The sequence below is a fragment of the Genypterus blacodes genome, unplaced genomic scaffold (assembly GCF_046128005.1).
Source record: "Genypterus blacodes isolate CSIRO-AG114 ecotype Tasmania unplaced genomic scaffold, CSIRO-AGI_Gbla_v1 ptg000005l_1, whole genome shotgun sequence".
Classification (NCBI taxonomy): Eukaryota; Metazoa; Chordata; class Actinopteri; order Ophidiiformes; family Ophidiidae; genus Genypterus; species Genypterus blacodes.
In genome coordinates this window covers 120266-143664 of record NW_027466819.1, presented here as the reverse complement: position 1 = coordinate 143664, position 23399 = coordinate 120266, and the positions used below count along the sequence as shown (strand labels likewise).

At 45.5% G+C, this 23399-nt stretch overlaps 3 protein-coding genes across 4 annotated transcripts; 2 read left to right on the top strand and 1 right to left on the bottom strand.

The window, feature by feature from the left end:
* Positions 1 to 607: 607 nt before the first annotated feature.
* Positions 608 to 4806, bottom strand: tcea1 (transcription elongation factor A (SII), 1). 2 transcript variants are annotated; one of them, XM_076149420.1, is made up of 10 exons: positions 4574 to 4806; positions 3684 to 3746; positions 3485 to 3590; positions 3305 to 3404; positions 3041 to 3186; positions 2850 to 2906; positions 2567 to 2721; positions 2323 to 2469; positions 2088 to 2159; positions 608 to 1054 (listed from the first exon to the last, which is right to left on the bottom strand). In XM_076149420.1, exons 1-10 carry the CDS (start codon positions 4646 to 4648, stop codon positions 1046 to 1048), a joined length of 930 nt encoding a protein of 309 aa, XP_076005535.1. In that variant the 5' UTR covers positions 4649 to 4806; the 3' UTR covers positions 608 to 1045. The 2 variants fall into 2 exon arrangements, with proteins under 2 accessions (XP_076005535.1, XP_076005527.1); XM_076149412.1 differs by having other exon boundaries at positions 3041 to 3189; positions 4574 to 4804.
* Positions 4807 to 7326: 2520 nt separating this feature from the next.
* Positions 7327 to 12940, top strand: LOC142996108 (uncharacterized). Its single transcript, XM_076146999.1, has 5 exons — positions 7327 to 7995; positions 8134 to 8305; positions 8451 to 11010; positions 11476 to 11780; positions 11835 to 12940. The coding sequence occupies exons 1-5, from the start codon at positions 7327 to 7329 to the stop codon at positions 12938 to 12940; spliced, it is 4812 nt and encodes a 1603-aa protein (XP_076003114.1).
* A 4685-nt stretch (positions 12941 to 17625) lies between these two features.
* On the top strand, positions 17626 to 23147 carry LOC142996409 (vimentin-like). The gene is made up of 9 exons (XM_076147397.1): positions 17626 to 18220; positions 18337 to 18397; positions 21054 to 21149; positions 21320 to 21484; positions 21773 to 21898; positions 22047 to 22267; positions 22404 to 22447; positions 22550 to 22635; positions 22726 to 23147. Exons 1-9 carry the CDS (start codon positions 17694 to 17696, stop codon positions 22765 to 22767), a joined length of 1368 nt encoding a protein of 455 aa, XP_076003512.1. The 5' UTR covers positions 17626 to 17693; the 3' UTR covers positions 22768 to 23147.
* Positions 23148 to 23399: the final 252 nt, after the last annotated feature.

The window sequence follows — 23399 nt, the reverse complement described above, 5'->3', positions numbered from 1 at the left end:
TTATCTTGCAAATGTAAATGTGTTCTTTAGAGGAGTGTTTGTTTTGATATTAGTGTGTTTAAATATCCCTTATAGTAAATAGAACAACGTAGAAGAAGCTGAGCCATTTCCTGTACTCACAACATGAAGCCGTTTGGATCGAGCTTCAAATACAAAAGCCTTCATATTAAAGATGAGGCTTTGTATGAAGATCTAACTTATCCCCGGCTCCTCCGGCTGCTCTGGGGTTTATATGGAAACGGGGCGTCCCGCAGCAAAGCGCCGAGTGGCTGCACCTGGCCATTAAAACCCAGAGAAAGGAAGGGAAACAATCGTGGCCCCTCTGAGCTTCGGCCAATGACATTATCCTCCAGCCCCTAGACGGATTAATATGCATGCATCAACATTCACTTTGATGAAATGAATATTCCACCAATAACAAATGTATACTCCCAACACACACACACACACACACACACACACACACACACACACACACACACACACGCACACACACACACACACACACACACACACACTTTTTGAGATCCTTAATTGCATTAGTATAATGTAGATTGCCCGAGCAGAGGGGGAAGTGAAGGCACAGCAGCCGTAATGAAAAGCATTTCTTTTTTAATCAAATGGATTACACGTTATTGGGAAATTAAATAAAACAATGCAATGTCGTGAGAGGAAAGCAACGCAACATCATTGAAAGTGTTAAAACTACATATAAAAAAATGCGGATAAAAGACTTGAGACATGAATAATCGCATATATCTGACAGTGAGAAACAACTAATAACAATAGTAAAAGATTCTGGGGGCTGTGAGGGGGGTTTTTGGAGGGAAGGAGGGGGGAGGGAGGGGGGCGGCGGCGACTGACAAATGAATTGGATCTATAAACATATTTGTTCAAACTGTAACTGCAAGTGGCATCTTTTATATGGCAAATGTGTACACCATGTACCACAGAAGAGAAAGCTCCAATCTGTTTGCAGAGAGACAGAACCTGGTCCAGGAATTTTTGCTACTTTGTCGGAGTGCCAAAGACGATGCCCGCCGATTCAGCAGAACTGAGGGAACACGGAGAAACTCTGGGTTAGCACGTCCAAGAAATGTCTGGAAACACTGATGATGAGAAGTGAATGTCTTTACTTTGTTTGCATGCCACTTAAATGTACTGAATATAAGACGGATCACATGAATATCAGTGGGTCGCTCTCGTGTTGTTTACAGGGACAAGGCAACATTCAGAGCTCTACAGGATGAAGCATGCCTGGCCAAAAGTATGTGGACACCCCTCCTGATCATTGACTTTCAGCCACACCCTTTACTAACGGCTTCACCGTCACTGTCATAGGATCCCTGCTTGATCTGCTCCAGTCAACCTTAGTTGCTGTTGCAGTGTCACGTCCTGCTTCCTCTTCAGCACAGCTGTGTCACATCTTGGGTGAGGCCAGCAAACACACTTTCCTACGCCTGAACAAGACTTGTTGACTTCCTTATAAATGTGTACAAATCCAAGCAACGTCAGCACGACGACTGTGCGTTCCGGAGCTTCATGAAACGGGCGGATCAGCTGATCACAAGCCTGAGATCAATATAAGCTACGCCAGGCCTCAAGCTAGAGTGGTGGAACGCCCGCATTGGACTCTGGCGCGGTGGAAACACGCTCTCTGGAGTGATCAATCACGCTTCGGTATCTGCCAGTCTGATGGATGAGTGTAGGTGCGGTGGATGGCAGGAGAACGCTGCCTGCCAGCATGCATGGTGCAGACTGGGGAGGAGGAGGAGGAGGAGGAGGAATGATCTGGGTCTGTGTTTCAGGGTTTGTTTGAGGCCACTTAGCGCCCGTGCGGGGGCGATCTGAACGCTACAGCATACAAAGACATTTAAGCAGCACTTTGTTCCAGCATAGCCGTGTGCAAAGGTCCATCGGGTCATGGTTTGGCTCTGAACTCCCTTTGTACGGGACATCCAACAAACTCAAAGATGTGTTCTGATCAGGTGTCCACATACTTTGGCTCGGGGTTGTAGGTGGATATTGGTGTGCAGGTAAACTTCAACATGAGTCGAGTTGAGAAGCATTAAAATAGAAAAACATACCTTCCATCTATTTCCACATTCATTGCAGAAGACAAACGTGGTCATTGGCTCATCAGCGCTGCGAGTCTGAACCTGGGGAGGATCAAACACACACACACGTTAAGAGAGGAGCTGCTCAGGGTCAAGCAAGAGGACATGGGTTTAGATCTCTCATCTAGTTAGAGCAAGCTAAAGATTGAATGATGCGAAACCGCTTCAAACACACATCCAAACATGCAGGAGGGCTCACACGTACCTGTGTGTAGGTGCAACATTTGCCCTTGCACTTCCCACAGGTGAACAGATCCGTCTGGGTGCCTCCTGTGGTGGCCATCTGGTGGTCCCTGACAGCCTCTTTGGTCAAATTCTTCCTCATTTCTTTCAGCTCGTCGCTGGCCATTTCCTGCAGGGAAGCCAAGAATACCAACAATGATGCTTCTGACCCGAATCAAACGCTGCTGAAACAACAACGTACCACCGAAAACAACAGACTCTCTCACCTCTGCCGTCATCTTCGCCATGCGCTCTGGAGTTACGCTGCCGCACAGCACCGTCTTCCTTAAATTGGGATTCTTCACGTCCTTCAGGTTGGAGATCCGGCTCCGCACTCGGTTCTTGTATTTCATGTCTGTGTTCTTGAACTCTTGGAAGATACGTGCAAGCCGGTCAAGGAACTCAAATCGTAGATACAGTAAGCTACGCAACACTGAGGCAAACAGCTGGAGCTCTCAATGCAAGATAGAAGATATAAATGTAAACACAAAGGAAGTGTGAAAAAGATATATTCCTCAATTTGCGCCCCGAGCTCGTCACAATCAGCGCCGATAGCAATATGGTCGTCTGAAAGGAAAGAGAGAGACGGAGAGAAAAGGTTACAAATAGATCAAATCAGATCCGCAGCAACTAAACCACGAATCAAACTCACACCCTCTGTTGGGAAGTTGTTACTGATTGTGTGGAGGAAGCGGCTTTACCTCCCGTCTGCATGGCGTTGGCCAGCATCTCTCTGCACTTGATCCGGATGGAGTCGGAGGTGGTGGGCGCACGGGGGAAGGTGGCGATGAGCGAGTTGGACGCGACGTCAGCGGACTCGCTCTTGCTGCTGGAGTTACTGCTGGAGCTGCTGAGAGAGCGAGCGACAACACAGCCGTTAATGCCACCGCCGTTAACGCCACCGCCGACCAATGCTGATCAGCAGATTTGTGTCCCGACTTATTGTATGTGTTTGATCCCGTTACCTTTCTTCTTTTGCTTCCGGGCTTCCCTGCGACGGAGAGAGAACGGGGGTTTGCTCTTTCCTCTTCTCGTCCGAGGCTTTCTCACCACCTCCAGGCTCATCTAGAGTCCAATACACACAAATGTTGAGATCAAATCAAAGCCAAACGTGATCCAACTCAAACTTCAAACGTTGTAATTACCTAAAAGCTTCTTCCATGATTTGATCAAGGCCTTAGCGAGCGATGTCACCTCGTCGTCTGTGCTTTGCTTACGGATGGCGTTAACGGACATCCCGATTCTGGTAGACTACAGAGAGAGAGAGAGAGAGTGTGTGTGAGTGCCTCGGGAACGTGACGCTGCCTCGACAATAAGCCTAAACAACAAGTAAGCAAAAGGTACCTGAAGCAGCTCCAGGGTCATGGGGATGGAACGCAGCTCCTTCAGCAGGTCCAATGCCCCCGACTGCAGAGAGGATGAGGAAGAGTTTAAGGATGAGGAAGAGTTCAATCACATATCAGGCTTCATATACACTTGGACATAACAATCCCATAACACATAACGCACATAACACTTTGCCCTGAAGCTGGCCCACATTAGTTGATGCATCAGCTTGCAGGTCAAAGATCTTAAGATGATGAAAGAAGATGTTTTGTTTTGTAGTTCATGCACACACAGGATGACTAATCGAGCCCAGTTTTGTTTACCATTTTTGCCCCGGGACGCGAGATAAATTCATCGATCATTGAGTTTACTCAAGCAACCTTCAAACGCGCGTACCCGCCGTCGCACAGAAAGCAAGCGATCATTCATTTGGGTAAACGTTGACGAAATGTTACAACATTTGCTTTACTTGCGTGTAGTAGCGCTCCAGCTAATAAAGCTACCGGTTACTGAGCCAGTGAAAGAAGCCAAAGTCGCGCTTAAAGTAACAGATAAGATGTTACTTGTCGCCAAAACAGCCAGGTCAGATGAGTGCGATCGATTTAAATGATCACCTGGAACTGTTTTCTGTCCTGTGAGGCTAGCCGCGGCTAACTGCTAACTGCTAGCACCCCCATGATAGTTACAGTGAACTAAAGCAGACTTGAAGCTAAAGCTGGAGCTAGCAGCATGCACGCTAGCCGCTGGGTTTGCTATTAAAGCTGGTAATGCACTAAACGTTGGGACTTGCATTTTGGAGGGACATAACACAACATAACATCCTACCACCAGCCATTAGCACCGAGGCTAACCGAGGCTAACACATCAACAGCAGCCAGCTCGAGCGTTCATTCTTTCAGGCATCTCACCCCGTTTTTCTTCTGCGCCATTTTATCCATCTTCTTCGCAATTCTAATGATATCCTCTTCTTCCTTTTTGCCCATAACGGCTGATTTCGTGGAAGGTAAAAATTTAAAGGAGCAAATAAAAAAAGAAAAATAACGACAAAGACCACGCCACTAAAGTGCAGGCAGCGTCTAGTTGGCGGACCGGGACCGCACACAGACCCTCCGCTGTGTAGCAGACCTGACTAGCCGAGACACGATGATGACCTGGGGAGGGCTGAGTGAATCGAAACAGAGACGAAGATTGGACAGGTAGTTGATACACCTGAGCTGGGTACTCATCACTGATCAGACACATTTATCAAAGGGACATGTTTTTATGGATAAATAAATGTGAATCTGTATGTGAACAAACATCTGGCCCGCTACCAAAACCTTGCACGCATTGTGGTAATACCGCAACGTATCGTTTGATGGCGCCAAATGCCCTCTTGCGGCAGTAGTTAACAGCGCGCATACATCTGTTTAACGGCAGATATTACATTGTTTTAACAAATAGTTTAGAAATATCTCAAGTGCGACTGCAGACAATACACGGATTAAGTGCAATGTTGTTATTATTGTAGGTATTGTTGCTGTTTTCAAGTCCGTTCGTGAAACTCACAGTCATAGGGTGATCCAGGGTCTTCCAGTCATGCTGAGGTCCGAGGGTTGGGGAATAGGGGATTGGGAGGAGGGAGGGTGATCAGAGTCTAGGTAACTTTCTTTTAAATTGTCAAAGTCAAATATAGGGGTAAAAAAATTGTGTTGCTTCCAATGTTTCTCTCAACAGTGTCAGACTCTGTAGCCACTTAAATAAACAATAGTGATATCATCAAACAAACGAAGTGATCAAATCCCATCAAACTGCAATCACCACATCCCTGTCGTAGTGTGATGACATCAATTTGTTAGGTTGATGACATCACTTTGTTAGTTTATGACAAATCTACATAGACTGGCACGGGATATGGAAATTTCTTTCAATGGTTTCATCCAACAAATACTGTACGATCTGTTATGTGCTTATAGTACACACACACTGTACAGTACACAATATATGTCAGACACTATTATAACATTATTTTCCCCAAAGATTTCCCACATCTGATGGTGACATACCGACAACATAAGTAGTGATGTAATGGACTTATGTGCTCATATTCTGCCCTCATTCAGGCCCTTCCCTGAATCCTCCTCCCAGCCAGTCTTCATAATTCTAGACAGTGTACGTACTTGTCGTGCCTTTCCCACGCTAGTAAAGGGAATTAGCAGGATTTACTCAGTCGGGGGGGGGACAGTTGGTAATTGGCACATTGTCTGATAACGGCCGTGAAGTACAGTATTAGTGCTCATCTTGACATGTTGTTCCTTGTTAACAGTCAGAATTTCACATCACATAAACACATGCAATAAGCACACTGATACACTGTGACAGCCATTCAAGTTAATTTCTTTATAAAGGCAGCAGTATTCCTCACATTCTGGTCCCATTCTTGTCCCAATTCCTATAAATAAAAGGATATTGAGCGAACATGCAAATCACATCAGCGGATGGAAACTTTCTAACACTCTCTGTTGCGCTCTAGATGTATTATTCTCCCTCATGCTGTCAGCAAGTGCGCAGAATCTTTAACCTAATCCCTATTAGGCCTTCACTGCTCAAATCTGATTAGGAGGCTGCTGGCAAGTAGAAACATTCTCAACCACCAGTGATAATGTTTATGTATGACGTAGAGATGCTTTCTGAATATATTCTTGTGTTGTAATATGATATTTTATTGATGATGGAACATAGATGATAGAATAAAAATGTAATCTGATGCTTGTAGGAATATATTAGATTTTATTATTATTGTTATTGCATTTATTTGATTTAATCCTTGTGAAATATGACTTACAACACACACTATCAACCCACTTCCCCCTGTGGTTCTTCTGTTTGTTACCTTATCTTGATATACTGATTAAGAGTGAGTAAAGATTAAGCAAATTGGCCATGATGTTGCATGTCCAAAAATAGCCCCCGAGTGCCGTTGAGAGGCTTTGACAAGCGCTAGCAGGAATACTGGATGTACACTTTCTGCTGTTTAGCCTTCATAATTAAATTGAAATATGAGATAAGGTAAGCTGCGTTCATTATGTTTCCAAGTTTGTTTGCTAATCATTTGTTTTCTTTAGTACCTGTACTGTATGTTATATGTTTGTGGCCTTATGCTTATGTCTATATCGATGCCTATTTACATCTATGTCTATATAGTGCTCTATTTACAAGCCTTATAATCATGCCTGTGTCTGATCGTATTTGTATTTGTACCTACATCTAGATTTTTACCCGTGTGTATGTCTTGTTTCTAGCTGACTGTACTTCAAATCAAGTCAACTGACATTGTGTGTGTATGGAGAAGAGACAGACAGCTTATGTACTCATGTTGCTATGTTGTTGAAAGTAACAGTAACAGTATAAAGTTCCTTTAATGTAATAGAACCTAATTTACTTATTTTGCCATGACAGAAATTTAATACAAAGTGAGTGTGACTGAAACTAAATGATCTAGTTGCCAATACTAATATCGTAAGAATATTAAAGAATATTACAAATCTTAACATTGCTCAACAAGTGATCCATGCCACAAATCCAGGATGCATCTCTTTTGCACTACCTTGACCAACAATTTGACTCTGGTCCAACTTGAATCTCCCTCTCTTTGTTTTCTTCCTAGCCTCCTCCACACAGTATGAGCCACTCTTCCCTCCACGAGCCGCCTGCCCCGGCCCTGTCCTCTGATAGTGGGCAGACTTTACCCTCCAGGCGGTTACAGCCCACCTCTGACCCCTCGGCCTCTAAAAGAGTATGTTTCTACAAAAGCGGGGACTATAAATTTACCGGCCAGCGCCTGGTCATCAACGCACGCACCTTCAAGACATTTGATGCTCTGTTAGACGCTCTGTCCAAGAAGGTCCCCCTGCCGTTTGGTGTGAGGATCATCACCACACCTCGGGGGACACACTCTATTACGGATTTACACGATTTACATGACGGGGGATCGTATGTGTGTTCTGATCATAAACGGGTCAAGCCGTTAAACCTGGATGAAGTTAACCGGCAGCAGGTACCGTGGAACACCACCAGACCTGTCAGCGCGGGGCGGCGAGGGCGGCGTGGGGCCCAATTAGCTCAGTTGGGGAGAAGGAAAAAAGTCCTAAACAGGCCAGCAAGGATCAATGACAGGATGGCAGTGAGGACGCCAAAGAGACTTGTGGTCATCAAGAACAGGGATCCCTCGGCTAAACAAACTATTGTTTTGCACAAAAGAACTGCACCGACATTTGATGCTTTGTTAGATTACCTCTCTCAGATTATGCAGTTCCCTGTGCTGAAACTCTACACTACGGATGGCAGAAGAGTAAGTGATTACAATATCATCATACACAAAAATCTGTATCACAATGACAAGTATGTTTCCATATAAGTGATCAATTGGTATTCTTATCTTTGGCAGTAGTGATGCATCTCTCTCCTCTCCTTTCCCCTCTCCTCTCAGATTGATGGGCTCGCTGCCATCATCTTGTGCTCTGGAGTTGTCATAGCAGCGGGAAACGAACCCTTCAGATTAGGAAACAACAACAGCGGTCTCAGAAAAGGCAACATGGCACAGGCGGTGAAGTCAGATGCTGTGGAACCATCTTCAATGCCACCACTTGAGCCTCGACCTCGTAAGTGTGACTCCTCAATACTGAATACATAAGTGATGTCATCTCCAAGATTGATCTCGTTATTGAATTTCTCTCTCTCTCTCTCTCTCTCTCTCTCTCGCTCTCTCTCTCTATCTCTCTCTCTCTGTTAAACCTCGTACTAAAGAGAACCGGAAAACCTTCTCAAGTGGAAGAGGCTCCAGAAAGTTTTCAGTATCCTCTGAGCAATATATGGTCAACCAGATAAACAAGTCTCGAAACGGAGGCCTGAACAATCACCCACACCATCACAACGGACCGAATCAAAGCGACGTCAACCAGCCTCAGACCCCTGCAGACACAGAGACTCATGAAAACGCACCGGTCGACCCTGAGTGTCATACCACCATCCTACCTGAAGAAGATGAAATTGAAAAGTCCTTCCGTGTGAACCAAGACGGCAGCATGACAGTGGACATGAAAGTGCGTCTGACCATTAAGGAGGAGGAGATGCTGCACTGGACCACCACGCTCAGCCGCTCCAGCCTCAGCAAGGGGCCCGTTTGTGCCTCCGTTACCGGCTCAGGTAACATTTCCCCTGACTCAAACATGGCCTTCGCTAACGGGCCCTTGAGCATCACTGAAGAAGAATCTAAAGAAGAGAACCATTCCGCTGTCGCTGGTGGGAAGAGCGTTGTTGGCTTCAGTGATGAGAGAGAATACGAGGGCGACGCTTCAAAAACCTCTGGAAAGATAAAACCAAGCTTCAAACGCGTTCCTACACCAGGTCTACGTAGAGTTAAGAAGAAGGAATCTGTTGAAAGTGTTCGGATGGTGACAGTGTCAGGGGTCCAGGAGAGCAGAGGTTATTATTCCTACACGGAGAGGACATCTGATGGTGAGACAGCTGCGGGACACTGTGTGGTCAGACATAGCAGCAGCAGCAGCAGCAGCAGGCCAGTACCAAAGCCTCGGAGAACAGCCTCTGCTGGGGCGAGCAAGAAGGTCAGCTGCACCTCCCTTAAGTCCGCAGGAGTCGCTGAGGTCCTCCAGATACAAAATAACGGGATGGAGATCACAGAGACGGTGATGCATATTTATGAGAGTCAAGGATGCTACAACAACTATTTAGCAAATACTAATCACTACAGCTCAGAGGATATGGCGTCACTCTGTTCAAACCCGATGCTGCAGGGTGAACCGGCCTCCAGCGCCTCAGAGCCTCATTCACCCAACAATGACTGTGACGTGGATCTGAATTGGCAGCCTGCCTCTGCTGACTCGCCACACAGATGGAAGGAGGAGATCTTGTCTTTGTCGTCAGAGACAAACCAGGCAACACCCGAGGTTAGGGACGATCTAATGCTGCGTCTCGCTAACAGTGAGGCCCAGATTGTGACAAATTCACAAATTCAGTCGCCACATGAGGATAAAAAAGTGATCCAGCCGAGTAGGAAGAGTTTCACTTCAGTAAGTAGCTCAAAAGTAGCTCAAAAAGTAGCTCAAAAGCAAAAAAACACGAGTCCCTTGAAGAATACCAAAAATTCATCTGCTAACAAGCTCAGCAATGCCGATGTAGGAAAAAAGAGTTCATCCAAAATGGCTAAAGGTGGTCAAAAGAGTAAGCCAGATGAAAAAGTAGCAATCAAGAAATCAAGTAGTGATGATAATGGACCCAGGAAGAGCCAATCCCTCTTATTGAACACGTCCAGAAAGACCCTAGGGAAGAAACTAACCAATACCAGCAAAGCAGCTGCTAAGGTCAATGGGCCGAATGTAAATGTCAAGAAAAACACATTAGATGTATTAAAACCCAAAAAATCTGTATTGCCGGACAGAAAGATGACTATCAAGCCTAAATCAAAGACTTTAGGGTCCTCGTTCAACTCCTCAGCCTCTGACGTCCACCAGTATGTTGAGAACTGGCTGCATAATGTGAGTCAATACAGGGAGGAGGGAGGCAGAGAGTCACCGCAGACAAAACCTGTGTTTCAGATAGGCGACGACTCCGAATCTGAAGAGAGCCCTGAGTGTGATGCTGTCAAAACATTAGAAGACACAGCTGTGACACCAAATGAACAGGAAGCAGGAGATCTGTGTGATTCAACACCGACTGCACACGAGGAGAACAGACTGCAGACGCCCCAAACTGCTGAATCGAACATTTTAAGCCCTAAAGCAAAGATTCAAGCTGTCTTGAGGCAGATTCGGTCCACGGTTCAAAACATTAGAGGCGTTTCTGAATCTGTCAGCCCGTCAAACCTTCAGAAGTCCCGCAGCCTTCCTGATTTCTCATCACAAGTGGCTTTAGTCTTTGGTTCGCCGTGCAAAGTCTTCCTGGCGTTCTTGGCAGCAGTGACTCTGCGAGACGTCTTCAAGGGCAGAGTGGATGGGGACAGCAGAGAGACAAGTAACACCTCTGAGGCCATGCAACTGATGGAATCCCTGCTGAGGATTTCTGCTGTCGAGGATGAGGAGGAGCAGAGGGCAAAGCTGATGGATTTGCAGAGCAGAACATCCTCCAAGCTCAGAGAACGATGGAGGGAATTCCAGATTCTGAGGGACGGGCTTGAAAATGAATCCATCCCTGTCAAGGTGTCGGAGCGAGAGGTAACATGGGAGGTGAACTCTGAAGGAGGAGATGTATTTGATGATCAGCATTTGGATATTGCCAAGCTTATGGAGGAGCTTTGTATCCAGCAAGACCTTAGAGGAGAAATCTCTAAAAGCTTTGACAGTGTAGCAAGGTTAAAGGAAGCGGCTGAAGACAAAGGAAGAGATGATGAGTTTAGACAAGAGGTTACAGGAAATAATGAAGAATGGGAAAACGTAAAAGAGGTAAATAAAGACAGAGAGGTTGGAGATATAAAAGAGGAAGATGATGAAGGGGAAGATAGGGAGAATGAAATGGAAGATGAAGGAGAAGAGAGGGCAGGAAACCATGATGAGTGGCAGGAAGAGCAGGAAATGGAGATAAGAGAGGACAGATCTGCGGCGATAGAGGAGTCTGTTGAAAGAGGGGAGGTAGTGTCAGAGCAGGATTTGACAGCGGATGAGGAAGAGGAGAGAAATGATGTGGAAGGAGGAAGAAAAGAAGCAATTGATGAGATGGAAGAGAGATTAATGATTGAGGAGGATGAGAGAGCAACAGGGGAGGAAGAGGAGATGGAGGTTGTGGAAGGAGATGAGGGGAAACAGTGTAGACTTTCAAGAGGAAAGGATGCTGAAGAAGAAGAGGAAGAGGAAGTGAATGAGGAGGTAAATGAGGAAAACAGTGAAGAGGAGTTTGAGAGGTTAGAAGAGGATGCAAAGGGAGGAGAGGAGGTCGAAGAGATGAGGGAAGTAAACGCAAAAGCTGAGCAGGAAGAGACAGATGAAGAAGACGAAGAAGAGCAAGGTGACGAGTTAAACGAGGGGTGTGAAGATGATGGTGAAAGAGTGTTAGAGGAGGCTGATCCCAAAGGAGTTGAGTCTTTGAACAACACGTTATACGAGGTCCAGTGTGAAGACGAAAAAGGTAATGGTACAGAATCTGTCAATGAAAATAAAACAGACTGTGATGAAGATGAAGATGAGGATGAGGAGGGAAGCGAGGGACACCCAGTTCGAATATCTCAGGAACTGCTCGACTTTGTCAACGCTGCCCTTCAATCTTCCTCACTCATCTTCACATACGACACTCAGGGTAACATCAGGATCGAGCCAGATAACATTCCGGGTATACAAGCCATTCCTAAATGCAGAGAGGATCCCTGGTACGGTTTGAAACGTCTCCCGAGTCCCAGCACCTCAGATTTATCGGAATTATCGGATTATAGGCCGGAGACTTCGGAGAGCGGTGGATATCAAACTCAGCAATCATTAGATGTCTTCACAGAGAGCGAAGAAGGCGCTTCGGGGAGAACGTCTCCAGATAAGAGACCCACAACTGAGACGCAAAGGACAAAGTCGTCCGTCGGAAGACATTCAGGACACGTGGAAAATTCCAGATTAAAAAGTGCTGGGAGCTTCTCTTCCTGTGACTCGGGGGCTAAAGCTTCAACGGAGAGTCTGTCCCCAGCGAGTCCCTTGAAGGCCTTAGACTGCGTCTCATTCAACTCTGAAAAAGACTCTAATGATGGAGTTTTGATTGACAAAGGTCGATGGCTGCTCAGGGAGAATCACCTCATCAGGAAATCTCCTCCGGTCTCCAACAGAATGTACGACGATTTGGACAGCGCGTCCACAGACACGAGTCATGATTACGTTCCACGTGGCGAGGCTCCGCCCCACCCCCTCAAGGCCATTTCCTCATCAGAACTGGAAGAAATGGCCAAGCCTTCGACGCCTAAGTGCACCTACTTCAACATGTCGCACGGGAGCGATTCTGACCCGTTCCTGGACGATGACGCCAGCGTGAAAAATGGGCGAAAAGGCACGAGTGGAGGGACGGGTAAAGGACCCAGGGTATCACCTACTGTCGATACCAACAAGAACTGGGCCAATAAGAATGGCAGTCTGTCATCTTTTGCATCAGTTGAGTTCAGACCTGCAGACAGACGAGTGCATCCAGAGGACCAGTCCCCAGCCGTGGCGCAGGCAACAACGCCATCTAGTGCAAGGAGGCATGTAATGCAAGTACAAGACTCAATGGAGACGCTGCGTGTGAGATGTGGCCAATACTGTCCCATATTATAAAGGGAGACTCCTCAGGGACTACAGCGATTATAACAAATGTTTTGTGATCAGTAAACAAAATGATAAACAATAACAATAACAAGAGAGTTGTGACTCTTGTGATTGTTTTGGTTCTGTGAAAATGTGCAATATGAGCAGGGAAACTGTTTGTTGTAAATAATGTTCACTCTCTTCCTCATCTGAGAGCTTTTATAAAATGAAAACAGCGCACATAAAGAACTTGAAGGCAGCTGATCAAATGTTATTATCGCTTGTAAGATTATATTATTTAATAAACCATATTTAACTTTTCACCTGTAATGCATTACTTGCCATTTTCATGTTTAGCCTGAGTCTTAAATGGACATAATCTATTGTTTTAATCAAGTATGATCACATTTTCAAACTTTCAAATGGTATAAATATGAACTTAACTACCTGTAGGCGTATTTGATTGTAACGGGGTGGACATCAAACTGGCGTGACCTCCGGATGGCAGCTCAAGTTGGGCTGTTGAGCATTTGGACAAACCGCTGTGCCAATGTATCATTTACTGTGAAAATGTGAGCCTATGCTGTTTTTGCAAAGCATTTCTACGCCAACAAGTCCAATATCAGACTGAATAAGCAAGTCCTCTATGGTTTAAACTCTGTTTTACAAAATCAAAATACATGTTTTTTTTAGTCTTTACATTTTTAATGAATGTCAACTGTTAACACACACACTCTCTGTCTGTGTGTGTTAGCAGTTGATAGACAATCTGACAGGCTCACCTTATCCTAGAACTGAATGAATGCAGATCATTGCGTGTCTTTTCTTCTGAAATAAATAGTGAAAAAGAAAAGAGACGAAGATGAATCATACCCGATGACTTTGTCTACATATTTGAATAATTGCATTAAATCAATAAGAGTCAATTTACCAGAAATATGACTCCTCTACATCACCTCCCTTCAGTCAGTAACATTAGATAAAGCTTTAGTGTCAGTAACAGCAAATGGCTGGATTTGGAAAAGTGATGTCATGGCTGGAGTTGGGGTCCTCTGGGTTCATTGGGGATGTGAACTGAAGAGTCTGAGTGCAGGGGGCCGGCGGAGCTCCTTCAAGCCGAACACAAAGAGGCCCTGAATGACAGAAAGGTACAAGAAAGAGCCTGGAGACGGGAATCTTGGTCTTTTAAATAGATGCATTCTCTATCTTAACATGTAAAGGATTTGTTTTATTCTGGGCCTCTCAGTTTCAGGCAGGCGAGGAGACAGTGAGTGTCATCTGGAAGTGGCAGTCAGACTTGGCACCGCCCCCTGGTACAGTCATATGTAAGTGACACTTAGTCAGTGACGGACTCTACTGGATAGTAAGGTATGTGTGTGAATAGAAGAACCTTTTATAGGATAAACATGATGACTTCATGGAAAATTAAGGGCAAATGTTGAGGAAAAAAAAACATCTAAAGTGGAAACTTGAACTCAGCCACACACACTTTCCCCCAGCCTGACCCCTAAGCCAGTCGCTCCACACAAACACACAGGGAGACAAAGAGAGAGAGAGGGAGAGAGAGGGGGCGAGAGAGAGACCTTACCAACTTGGATGCTTTCCAAGTGTTTTGTCAGTCACCATGGAGATTTGGAAAATAGCCGCTGCAGTTTAATTCCCCTGTTGTGACGACAGTCGAAAGGTATTCGGTGGAAGCGCCATCACACAAAAAGAGTGCCCGTCCCTATTCAACTCATTTTAACTGGCAGGGGAAACGATGGGAAATAGTTAAGTAACAGTAAGTTTAAGAAGAGGAAAATAGAAGAGGACAAAACATGAGTGAGTGATGAACAGAAGAGAACATCCTCTACCAGAAAAGTAGAGGATTTTCAGGCATTATATAAACTTTCTAACATCTAAAACATGATCTAAAGTGTGGTTTGGGTTATTTCTGTGATTTCACTCAGACAGGTGTTTTAAATTATGTTAGCTGCTGAGGCCTCTTATGTGTGTGTGGGTGTGTACCAGACTGCTTGACCGACATCTTCCAGAGACCCCTCATTGGTTTGTTGCATCTTTTAGGGAGGGAGAACGTACAGATGGAGTCTGGTGACTGCCAACAACAACCAAGAAGAGATTCAGTCAGTGAGAATAATTAAAAACACCACTGAGGGTGCATGGGGCCTTTAAAAATGAACAATACCACATACAGATGTGATCTGACTCCCAGTGTGATTGGATCTCTGTCACAAATAGTCGGATGTAAACACAATCTGTACAGCTGGGACATGTTTGTCAGAAAAATCACTCTGCACAGTCTTTATGGCAAATGTTGGGAATAACAGCAGGGGAAACTCGGCTGTAGCAATCCAACAACCACGCCCCCCTTCCCGAGCCTCTCTTTCTGCCTGTCCAGACAAATTCACACACACACACACACACACACACACACACGCACACGCACACGCACACACATTTGACAAAGGCTCAATGGGGGCCGCTCGCATGGATTTATGACCTTTATTTTCTCACATTTAGCTTCACTCTCACTCACTGGACTGAGCAACAAACACACTGGTGCACTAACACTCCCTCTCCTAAATCTGCCATGTCATGACCCAAAGCAAATCCCACCAACTGATCAAACAGTTTTAAACAAGATCAAATAACAAAACTCTGTATCTGTCTGTATATGAATTCCATATCATACACAGCACGTTGTTGTAAACTACACATGACTTACATTACTCTTCTGCCAGAGTTACTTAGGGATATAAAATGTGTCTCTAATATCCTGTGAGTGTTAATCTCCGTGAAGAGGGCAGCAGCTGAATCCGCCTCGGTCTGGGCTTTATCTCTGAAAATAAAGATTGCTATGGTTACTGGGCGTGCAGGCGAGTGATTCACCATCATGGGAGATGAAACAAAGGAGGACTTTTTACTTTGCGGTGCCTGCGGCCTGCTGTGATGACACCCAGGAATACGGATTTAATATATCTGGCAACCCGGTGCCATTTCAGGCCAAGTGACACAGACTGTAATGTCCTGCCTTATTTGATTCTCCTCCCGTCCTTGAAATTCATTGTAATGAGCTCCCCTGCAGCGCCATTCAGCCTCAAACCTCAGCAACAAGAAAGAAACGACTGTACAATCAATTACAAACTTTGCCCCATGCAAAAAAAAGGGAGAAATTTGGCCCAAACTGTGTCAAATGGGCAAATCCTGATCTACAGACAATAATTACCACCCACTGTCTGCATTCTGTTGCAGTGGCGAGGTGACAGATCAGCAATACACAATCCCTGCTCTGTGTGTGTGCGACAACCCGGCCTCCTCTGTCTGTCTCGCTCACAAACATTGGTCGGTGCTGGGTCATAATGGGCCCGAGAGCAGGAATTTGTATCCCCCCTCTTCTCCTCCTGCCTCCAACTGGGTGTTGATCATGTGGATTTCTAGTTCCAGTTTTGGTATCGGGATTTCACTAATTTACTGCTGGTGGGCTTTTAACTGTTTTAATGCTGTGTCTTTGCATGTCTGGTCTATTCCTCTCATCATTTCATCCTTCCTTCCATCATTGAGAGTTAAGAAAATGGTTCTGTCTCCCCGGTGCTGCGGAAAAAAAAGGAATAAAAGCAGTGTAGGTACCAGGAAACAGTGAATATGAAACCTTTGGCTTCCATTTCCAGCCACAATCTGCTGCCTGGTGAGACTTTTACCAGTTACCGTTTAAAAAAGATCTGATAAGGTCACTGCGGCTTATCCCTCCACACAGTTCTGGCTCAGGGGCATCACGCCAACTTCCAATCAATGCACCGCCATCCTGCACCACGAGGCAGAAATGTGGAAATCTCACTAGAAGTCATATTTGTGCATGCGGGGCTGCGATCCAGTCAACAAATCTGTAAGAGACATAAAAGAGAGAGAGAAAGAAGAGAAGTGGAATATGGCAAACAGTTTGGACGAGTGCTGGAGTGTGCGCAGGGGCAAGAGGGGTAGAAAGTCATTGGCTCAGCTCTCCTGTCCCGCATCTCTCTCACACAGAATGACTGAGTCTCAGCAAGTCAGCAGCACTGCAGCACAAGCAGAAAGGGAGGGGGAGAGAGAGAGAGAGAGGGAGAGAGAGAGAGAGAGAGACTCAGTCTTACATTCTGCAGGTCAATCTAAAGATAGTTAACATGGTCTAACGCACCCACACTGCGGCAAACCTGTCAGTATTGACTATCGATTTGCACCTCCACCTCATCTTCTCCAACCTTCTCTCTCTCTCTCTCTCTCTCTCTCTCTCTCTCTCTCTCTCTCCTCTCTCACCGTGGGCGCGCCCCTTCCCCATCCAGTGTGTGTTCAATAGAATATGGCTCTGCAAGTCACGTGTGCTCCATCTGATCGATACACACACTGTGCTGTCACATCTAAAGATTGATGTTAACAGTTAGTTGGCAACGGAACATAGAGAATAAAATGTCCCACCTTTGTAGATACATGAGTCAAATGAAAGTGATACACACACGTGATACACACACAACCTTAACACTGTATCGCTCTGTGAACAAGCACTATGTTGACATTTACTGTTTACTCTTTACATCGTAAATACTCTACTCGCTCTGAATTCCGTTAGTGCTTCCATAGGATCCCTAGGGTGTCACTCAGGGTGCTGTTGGGGCATTTGCATAAGGAGGAGACTATAAATCAGTGCTCGCAGGAGAAACGCCCTCCTCATCCCACTCCGCTGATGCTGTTGGGACGGGAGGCTGCTCCAAACCGCACACTTTACCGCAGCTGACCAAAAACAACAACAAAGATGTCTTACAGAGCAGCTCCACAGTCTTCCTACAAGAAGATGTTCGGCGGTGACAGAGTCCCGACCAGGACCTCTTACACCGGCCGCCAGTTCTCCAGCCCGATCCGCTCCTCTCGGGTCTCCTACGGGCTCTCCTCCGCCCCGACCGTTTACGCGACGAAGACCCAGCGGCTCCGGAGCAGCTCGGCCATGCCGCGTTTAGCCTCCGAGACCTTGGACTTCTCCCTGTCCGACGCCGTCAACAGCGACTTCTTGACCAACCGTACCAATGAGAAAGCCCAGATGCAGTCACTCAACGACCGCTTCGCCAACTACATCGAGAAGGTTCGCTTCTTGGAGCAGCAGAACAAGATCCTGCTGGCGGAGCTGGAGCAGCTGAGGGGCAAAGGGACGTCCCGGGTCGGGGATCTCTACGAGGAGGAGATGCGGGAGCTGAGGCGCCAGGTGGACCAGCTGACCAACGAGAAGGCCCGGGTGGAGGTTCACCGGGACAACATGGCAGATGACATCGACAGGCTGAGAGAAAAGTAGGTTTTGGTGCTCCATCTGAAAGTCACTGTCACTTAGCTGCAGTGTGTTTGATTGATCCCAGAGGGTTCATTGATGCCAGAATATAAACCTGCTTTGTCTTTGTTTACTTTAGGTTGCAGGAGGAGATCAACCAGCGTGAGGAGTCTGAGGCCAACATGCAGAGCTTCAGACAGGTTCAGTATCTGAGTCCCTTTAACTCTATTCTCGTGTGTGTGTGTGTGTGTGTGTGTGTGTGTGTGTGTGTGTGTGTGTGTGTGTGTGTGCGTGTGTGTGTGTGTGTGCGTGTGTGTGTGTGTGTGCGTGGCGCGGCCCCTCCCACTAAGCAACACGCTTTTATGCGGACCTAATATTAAACTATGATAAGCAGATATTTTTGTGCAGGAGCTGATAGGGCAGCTCAGCAGGGGTCCTTCGAAACAAGAAAAACCAAAACATAAATAGAGACACGGATGTTTCGGTTTTTAGGTGTAATTTGTTTGTTTTTAGTGTTTTTCAATTGGCTTTACATAGCATTTAGTATAGAAATACAGGAAATAAACCTTCGTTTCTAAAAGAACAAGTTTAAGACCTCTTTGTTTTGCCCTGATCACAAGCCAAAACTCTACTCCACCTTTATAATGTATGACTAGAGACAAAATAAAGGTAATGTGCCGTGGTGCTCTGTGAAGTGTCAGTCAATAATGGCTGCACGAACCCTCAATGACCACTTAAATACGCAATACATCTGCAGTAAGTGAGCTTGTAATATTATTTATAATTACATTACATTACGATCATTTGGCAGACGCTTTTATCCAAAGCGACTTACATTACAGTTACCACCCTTCGCAGAGGGGGGAGCAATTGAGGGTTCGGTGCCTTGCTCAGGGGCACCTTGGCAGGGGCTCGAACCGGCAACCCTCCGGTTCCCAAGCGGAAGCTCTACCCACTGAGCCACTGCCTCCCTAATAATAATATTATACTGTTATTGTCGCACTTGATCAGTGAGCTGATGTGTGTGTTTATGTAATGGGCACTGTTGTCCTCTTGCAGTTTATGAAATGCATAAACTGGCATAACTGAATGTTCTCACCCAGCACTAACCTTGTATATCCAAAGTTCTCACACAAATGTCTCCTGTTACAACTCATCACAAACTAGATACTGCAGATACACGTTCCATTCTGTCCCTCCCTGACCTCACCCACAGCTGGTGAACCCCCCTACCACACCACCAAACGACACGAAAGACAAAGATCGACTTAATACACAATCATATAAACCATTTCCACGACCCTCTACTCTGTGGCGATGTGTGAGCCACAGAGTTGCTAGTTGTTAGTTCTCTTGGTATTGCATCAAACATGTGCATCCGACAAAGTGGGCATTGTTCCACGTCCCCATCTATTCCTGATTTAATAAACCTTCAAACCCCCAAATTGTTGCGAATGAGATTAGAGCATTTTAACTGGCTCTGCGTTTTAGTTAAAGGAACTGCTCCCTGGTGTCAAGTCTCCTGTTCCTCCCGTGTTCTCTATCTAATTATTGCTCACGGGCTTGAGAGAAAGGAATGCACTCCCATCATTGCAAACACAGCCGCATCTAGCCAGGATCCCAAAAAGGTTTAAGGGGTTAAATCAGTCCTACAATGAGAGGAACTGGCTGAACAATGTGGGCTCCGTGTGGTTATCAGAGCGAGAAGAACAGCCACCAGCAAAATGTCACTTATTGAGGATTTGTCAGAGTTCATGCCCTGTGACTGGTTTGAGAGTGAATTAGTGAAAATGAGATGAGTCAAAAGTTGATGAACCTCCAGTCGTAAGGAATTGACCACACAGTGTTTGGCAAATTGTTCAGAATGGGCCTCATTGTGCAAAATACAAAAGACAAAGGACAAAACAGTAATATAAAATTGATCCAGTTACTCCCGTTTCTCCAGTCGAGTCATTTCAGGGCAGTAAAGGATCTCGACCATGTCCATGAATGGCAGGAAGGAAGTCCCTGTGTCCTGCCACAGTGGCACACAGTCAACAATGCAGGGCCAGCAGCAGGCACTCAGTCAGGCAGACAGTCACTCCTCCATCCCCCGGGTCTGTGCGGGGAAACTCTGCTGAATAGCAGACTTTGTTTGTGGCATTAGAGCAGAGCAAAGCTGCTTCATTTGCTGATACCTCAATAACAGCCTGCCGCCGCCCTGACAAAGCACACTGGTACCATGCCAGAATGTGTACGCATGACTGAGAGATAACCAAATATACGCCAATACAATAGAACTGAATCGAATTCATCTCAAATATCAAGTTAGGAATTAGGTTTGGTTATAGTAAATGGTTTTTAAATCTTCCTGAAAAATGCTTAGTGGATTCAGGGTGTTCAACAGAGCTCTCCCTTATTTAAACACAATCTTTTAAATGGGGATTGAAAAGCGTTTCCCAGAGATGAGTAAAGACGAACAGGCAATTATAGAGCCTGATTAGTTTCTTTTTTTCTACACCACTTGACAATTGATTCCTGTCCATCTGCCTGTGGTCGTGTCAGGGGACTGTGGCTTGAAAGCGCTGCGTTTGAAAATCACAAGAAAACACCGAGCCGTCTGCCAGCAACCTCACCTTGTCATGTGCTTACACTTGATTTATATTGGACGCATGTGCCTGTTTGTGACCTTGGTAGACTGACACAATAGGTCATTTTGTACTGTATGTGGGGTTGCTGTGTGTATGTGTGTGTGTGTGTGTGTGTGTGTGTGCGCAGAGCAACCTGTACAGTACGTTTGGGTCTGTCAGCAAACACTTAATGCATAATGCAAGTCACCTTCACGAATCACCTTATTAAGAATCTGTCATGGCACAGGATGTGGACAATGCTGCCCTTGCCAGACTGGACCTGGAACGGAGGGTCGAATCACTCCAGGAGGAAATCGACTTCCTCAAAAAGCTGCATGATGAGGTAAGCGTCCACTTCGGTGTAAAAGCTGACACACTGGACTGCAGCAGGAATTCCCCAGTAAACCATAGAAATAGACTCTAAAACAGACTCTGTATAGTCCAGTGGTTGTTCTTCATCAAGGAAATACAGTTTAAGCTTTTTGCTTATGCTGGTTCTCTAATCTATTGTAGGAGTTGGTGGAAATGCAGAGCCGGATCCAGCAGCAGCAGCACGTGCAGTTGGACATGGATATAGTCAAGCCTGACTTGACAGCTGCTCTGAGGGACGTCCGTCTGCAGTATGAGAACCTGTCCTCCAAAAACATTCAGGAGTCTGAGGAATGGTACAAATCCAAGGTAAGGTTCCTACTGTGAAGGTGGGATCTCCGACACAATGATTAGAACACATATTCCAGATACTGTAAATTGTTTTCCAATACTGCAAGATGTCCGGAATCTTCCCTAGGAATGACCTAGGGATGTTGGCAGTAGAGGTTAAACTCAAACACCATTATGGTCATATTGTTCATCCCAGTTACACTCAGTTCACTCTCTCTGCCAAATAATCTCTCCATCAACCCCCGACTCATTTATTGAACAGCTGATTTTTTATGTCCTCTGTTTGTTTCTCGCTGTGATTGCCAGTTTGCCGACCTCACCGATGCCGCAGCCCGGAATAATGATGCCCTGAGAGTGGCCAAGCAGGATGCTAACGACTACAGACGCCAGCTTCAGACCCTTACCTGTGAGGTGGAGGCCCTTAAAGGAACTGTGAGTGTGTAATGTTAACCACGCATGCACAGTTTTAATTAAACCGCGAACAATAAAAAAAAAAAGTAAGCACAGAGAAAAAGAAAAGGGGAGATTTATACTGCCACTCCCTAAATGTCATTTTGCTCCCTCTTGGCTCCAATCCCAGAATGAGTCCATGGAGCGCCAGATGAGGGAGGTGGAGGAGAACTTCTCCCTGGAGACCAATGGTTACCAAGACACTGTCAGCCGCCTAGAGGAGGACATTCACAACATGAAGGATGAGATGGCCCGGCACCTGCGGGAGTACCAGGACCTCCTAAATGTCAAGATGGCCCTGGATATTGAGATCGCCACCTACAGGAAGCTGCTGGAAGGAGAGGAGAGCAGGTGACAGATAAATACTTTCTCAGAAACAATACTAATATTCTCTGAGTGAGTTTTAGTGCTCTCATAGACTCTTTCACCAAACAAAGACGTCGCTTTAGTGTTGATTTTACAACTTTTTGCTCTTCTTCATTTGCAGAATCACCACCCCTCTACCAAACTTCTCATCTCTAAACCTGAGAGGTAGGATACATCTCTACATGTTGTTTTCACAGGGGGGGTTGTTAATATTGATTCATTGTCAGTTAATAACACACATTTCCCCCTCCTTGTTCATAACCATAGAAACAATGATTGATTTCAAACCTCATGTGGAAATGGCAACAACCAAGAAGGTTCTCATCAAGACCATTGAGACCAGGGATGGTCAGGTAGGTAGAGACCACTTGACTTGATTTTCGGTGATTTTCTTTTGGTGGTCCGCTCATCACTTTATCTCTTCTCTCAACATTCTTGTTCAGGTGATCAACGAGTCAACCCAGAATCACGAGGAGTTCGAGTAATGTCTTTGACTTTGCCAAACGACCCACAACAGCAATACGAACAGAATCATTTCACGCGAGCAAAAATAAGCAAATCAACCAACCAACACACAAAAAGCAGACTGCTTCTCAAAGTGCCTTTCTACGTGATGATCCAACAAGCCTGTTAGTCGACACAGACTGTATTATGCTTCCTCTTCTGCTGAAAGTGTTACCTTTTGTCACCTTTGTTTAGACACGATTACGAAATCAGCACAACGAGTACGTATTGAGGTATGGAAGGATTTATTTGTAACCAAAACAGTATTTTGCAGTTTTTGATCAGTACATGCATGCACACTCCCAGGAAATCTGTACGCTACAAGATGTCACAGTTACCTGTTTGCAGCAATAAACTATTAAGTCTGTGCTTCTGTGGACTGTTCATCATCATTTAAAGACCAGATGGCCAAACGCATGTCAAAACCAACAAAATATCCTTTGTACTTTACGTTTAATTTTACACACACCTAAGATGTGACACTGAATTGGAAACTAATTGAATCGTTTCGCTAAGGAAGTATATATATGTGATTATATTATCAAATTAACCATTCACATGTTTTGGTTGGAACCTCATAACATAAACAATAAAAGTCTTCGGTCACAGTTGT

Bases quoted from the DNA above. Each gene is read 5' to 3' on its own strand.
- LOC142996108 (XM_076146999.1), top strand. From the start codon at position 7,327: ATGAGCCACTCTTCCCTCCACGAGCCGCCTGCCCCGGCCCTGTCCTCT. The intron at 8,306-8,450 runs GTAAGTGTGACT...CTCGTACTAAAG, and splicing joins ACCACTTGAGCCTCGACCTC to AGAACCGGAAAACCTTCTCA. The intron at 11,011-11,475 runs GTTAAAGGAAGC...TAGACTTTCAAG, and splicing joins AGCTTTGACAGTGTAGCAAG to AGGAAAGGATGCTGAAGAAG.
- LOC142996409 (XM_076147397.1), top strand. From the start codon at position 17,694: ATGTCTTACAGAGCAGCTCCACAGTCTTCCTACAAGAAGATGTTCGGC. The intron at 21,150-21,319 runs GTAAGCGTCCAC...AATCTATTGTAG, and splicing joins TCAAAAAGCTGCATGATGAG to GAGTTGGTGGAAATGCAGAG. The intron at 21,899-22,046 runs GTGAGTGTGTAA...CTCCAATCCCAG, and splicing joins TGGAGGCCCTTAAAGGAACT to AATGAGTCCATGGAGCGCCA.
- tcea1 (XM_076149412.1), bottom strand. From the start codon at position 4,648: ATGGGCAAAAAGGAAGAAGAGGATATCATTAGAATTGCGAAGAAGATG. The intron at 3,190-3,304 runs GTAACGGGATCA...TCGCTCTCTCAG, and splicing joins CCGGAAGCAAAAGAAGAAAG to CAGCTCCAGCAGTAACTCCA. The intron at 2,160-2,322 runs GTACGTGTGAGC...GATCCTCCCCAG, and splicing joins AATGTTGCACCTACACACAG to GTTCAGACTCGCAGCGCTGA.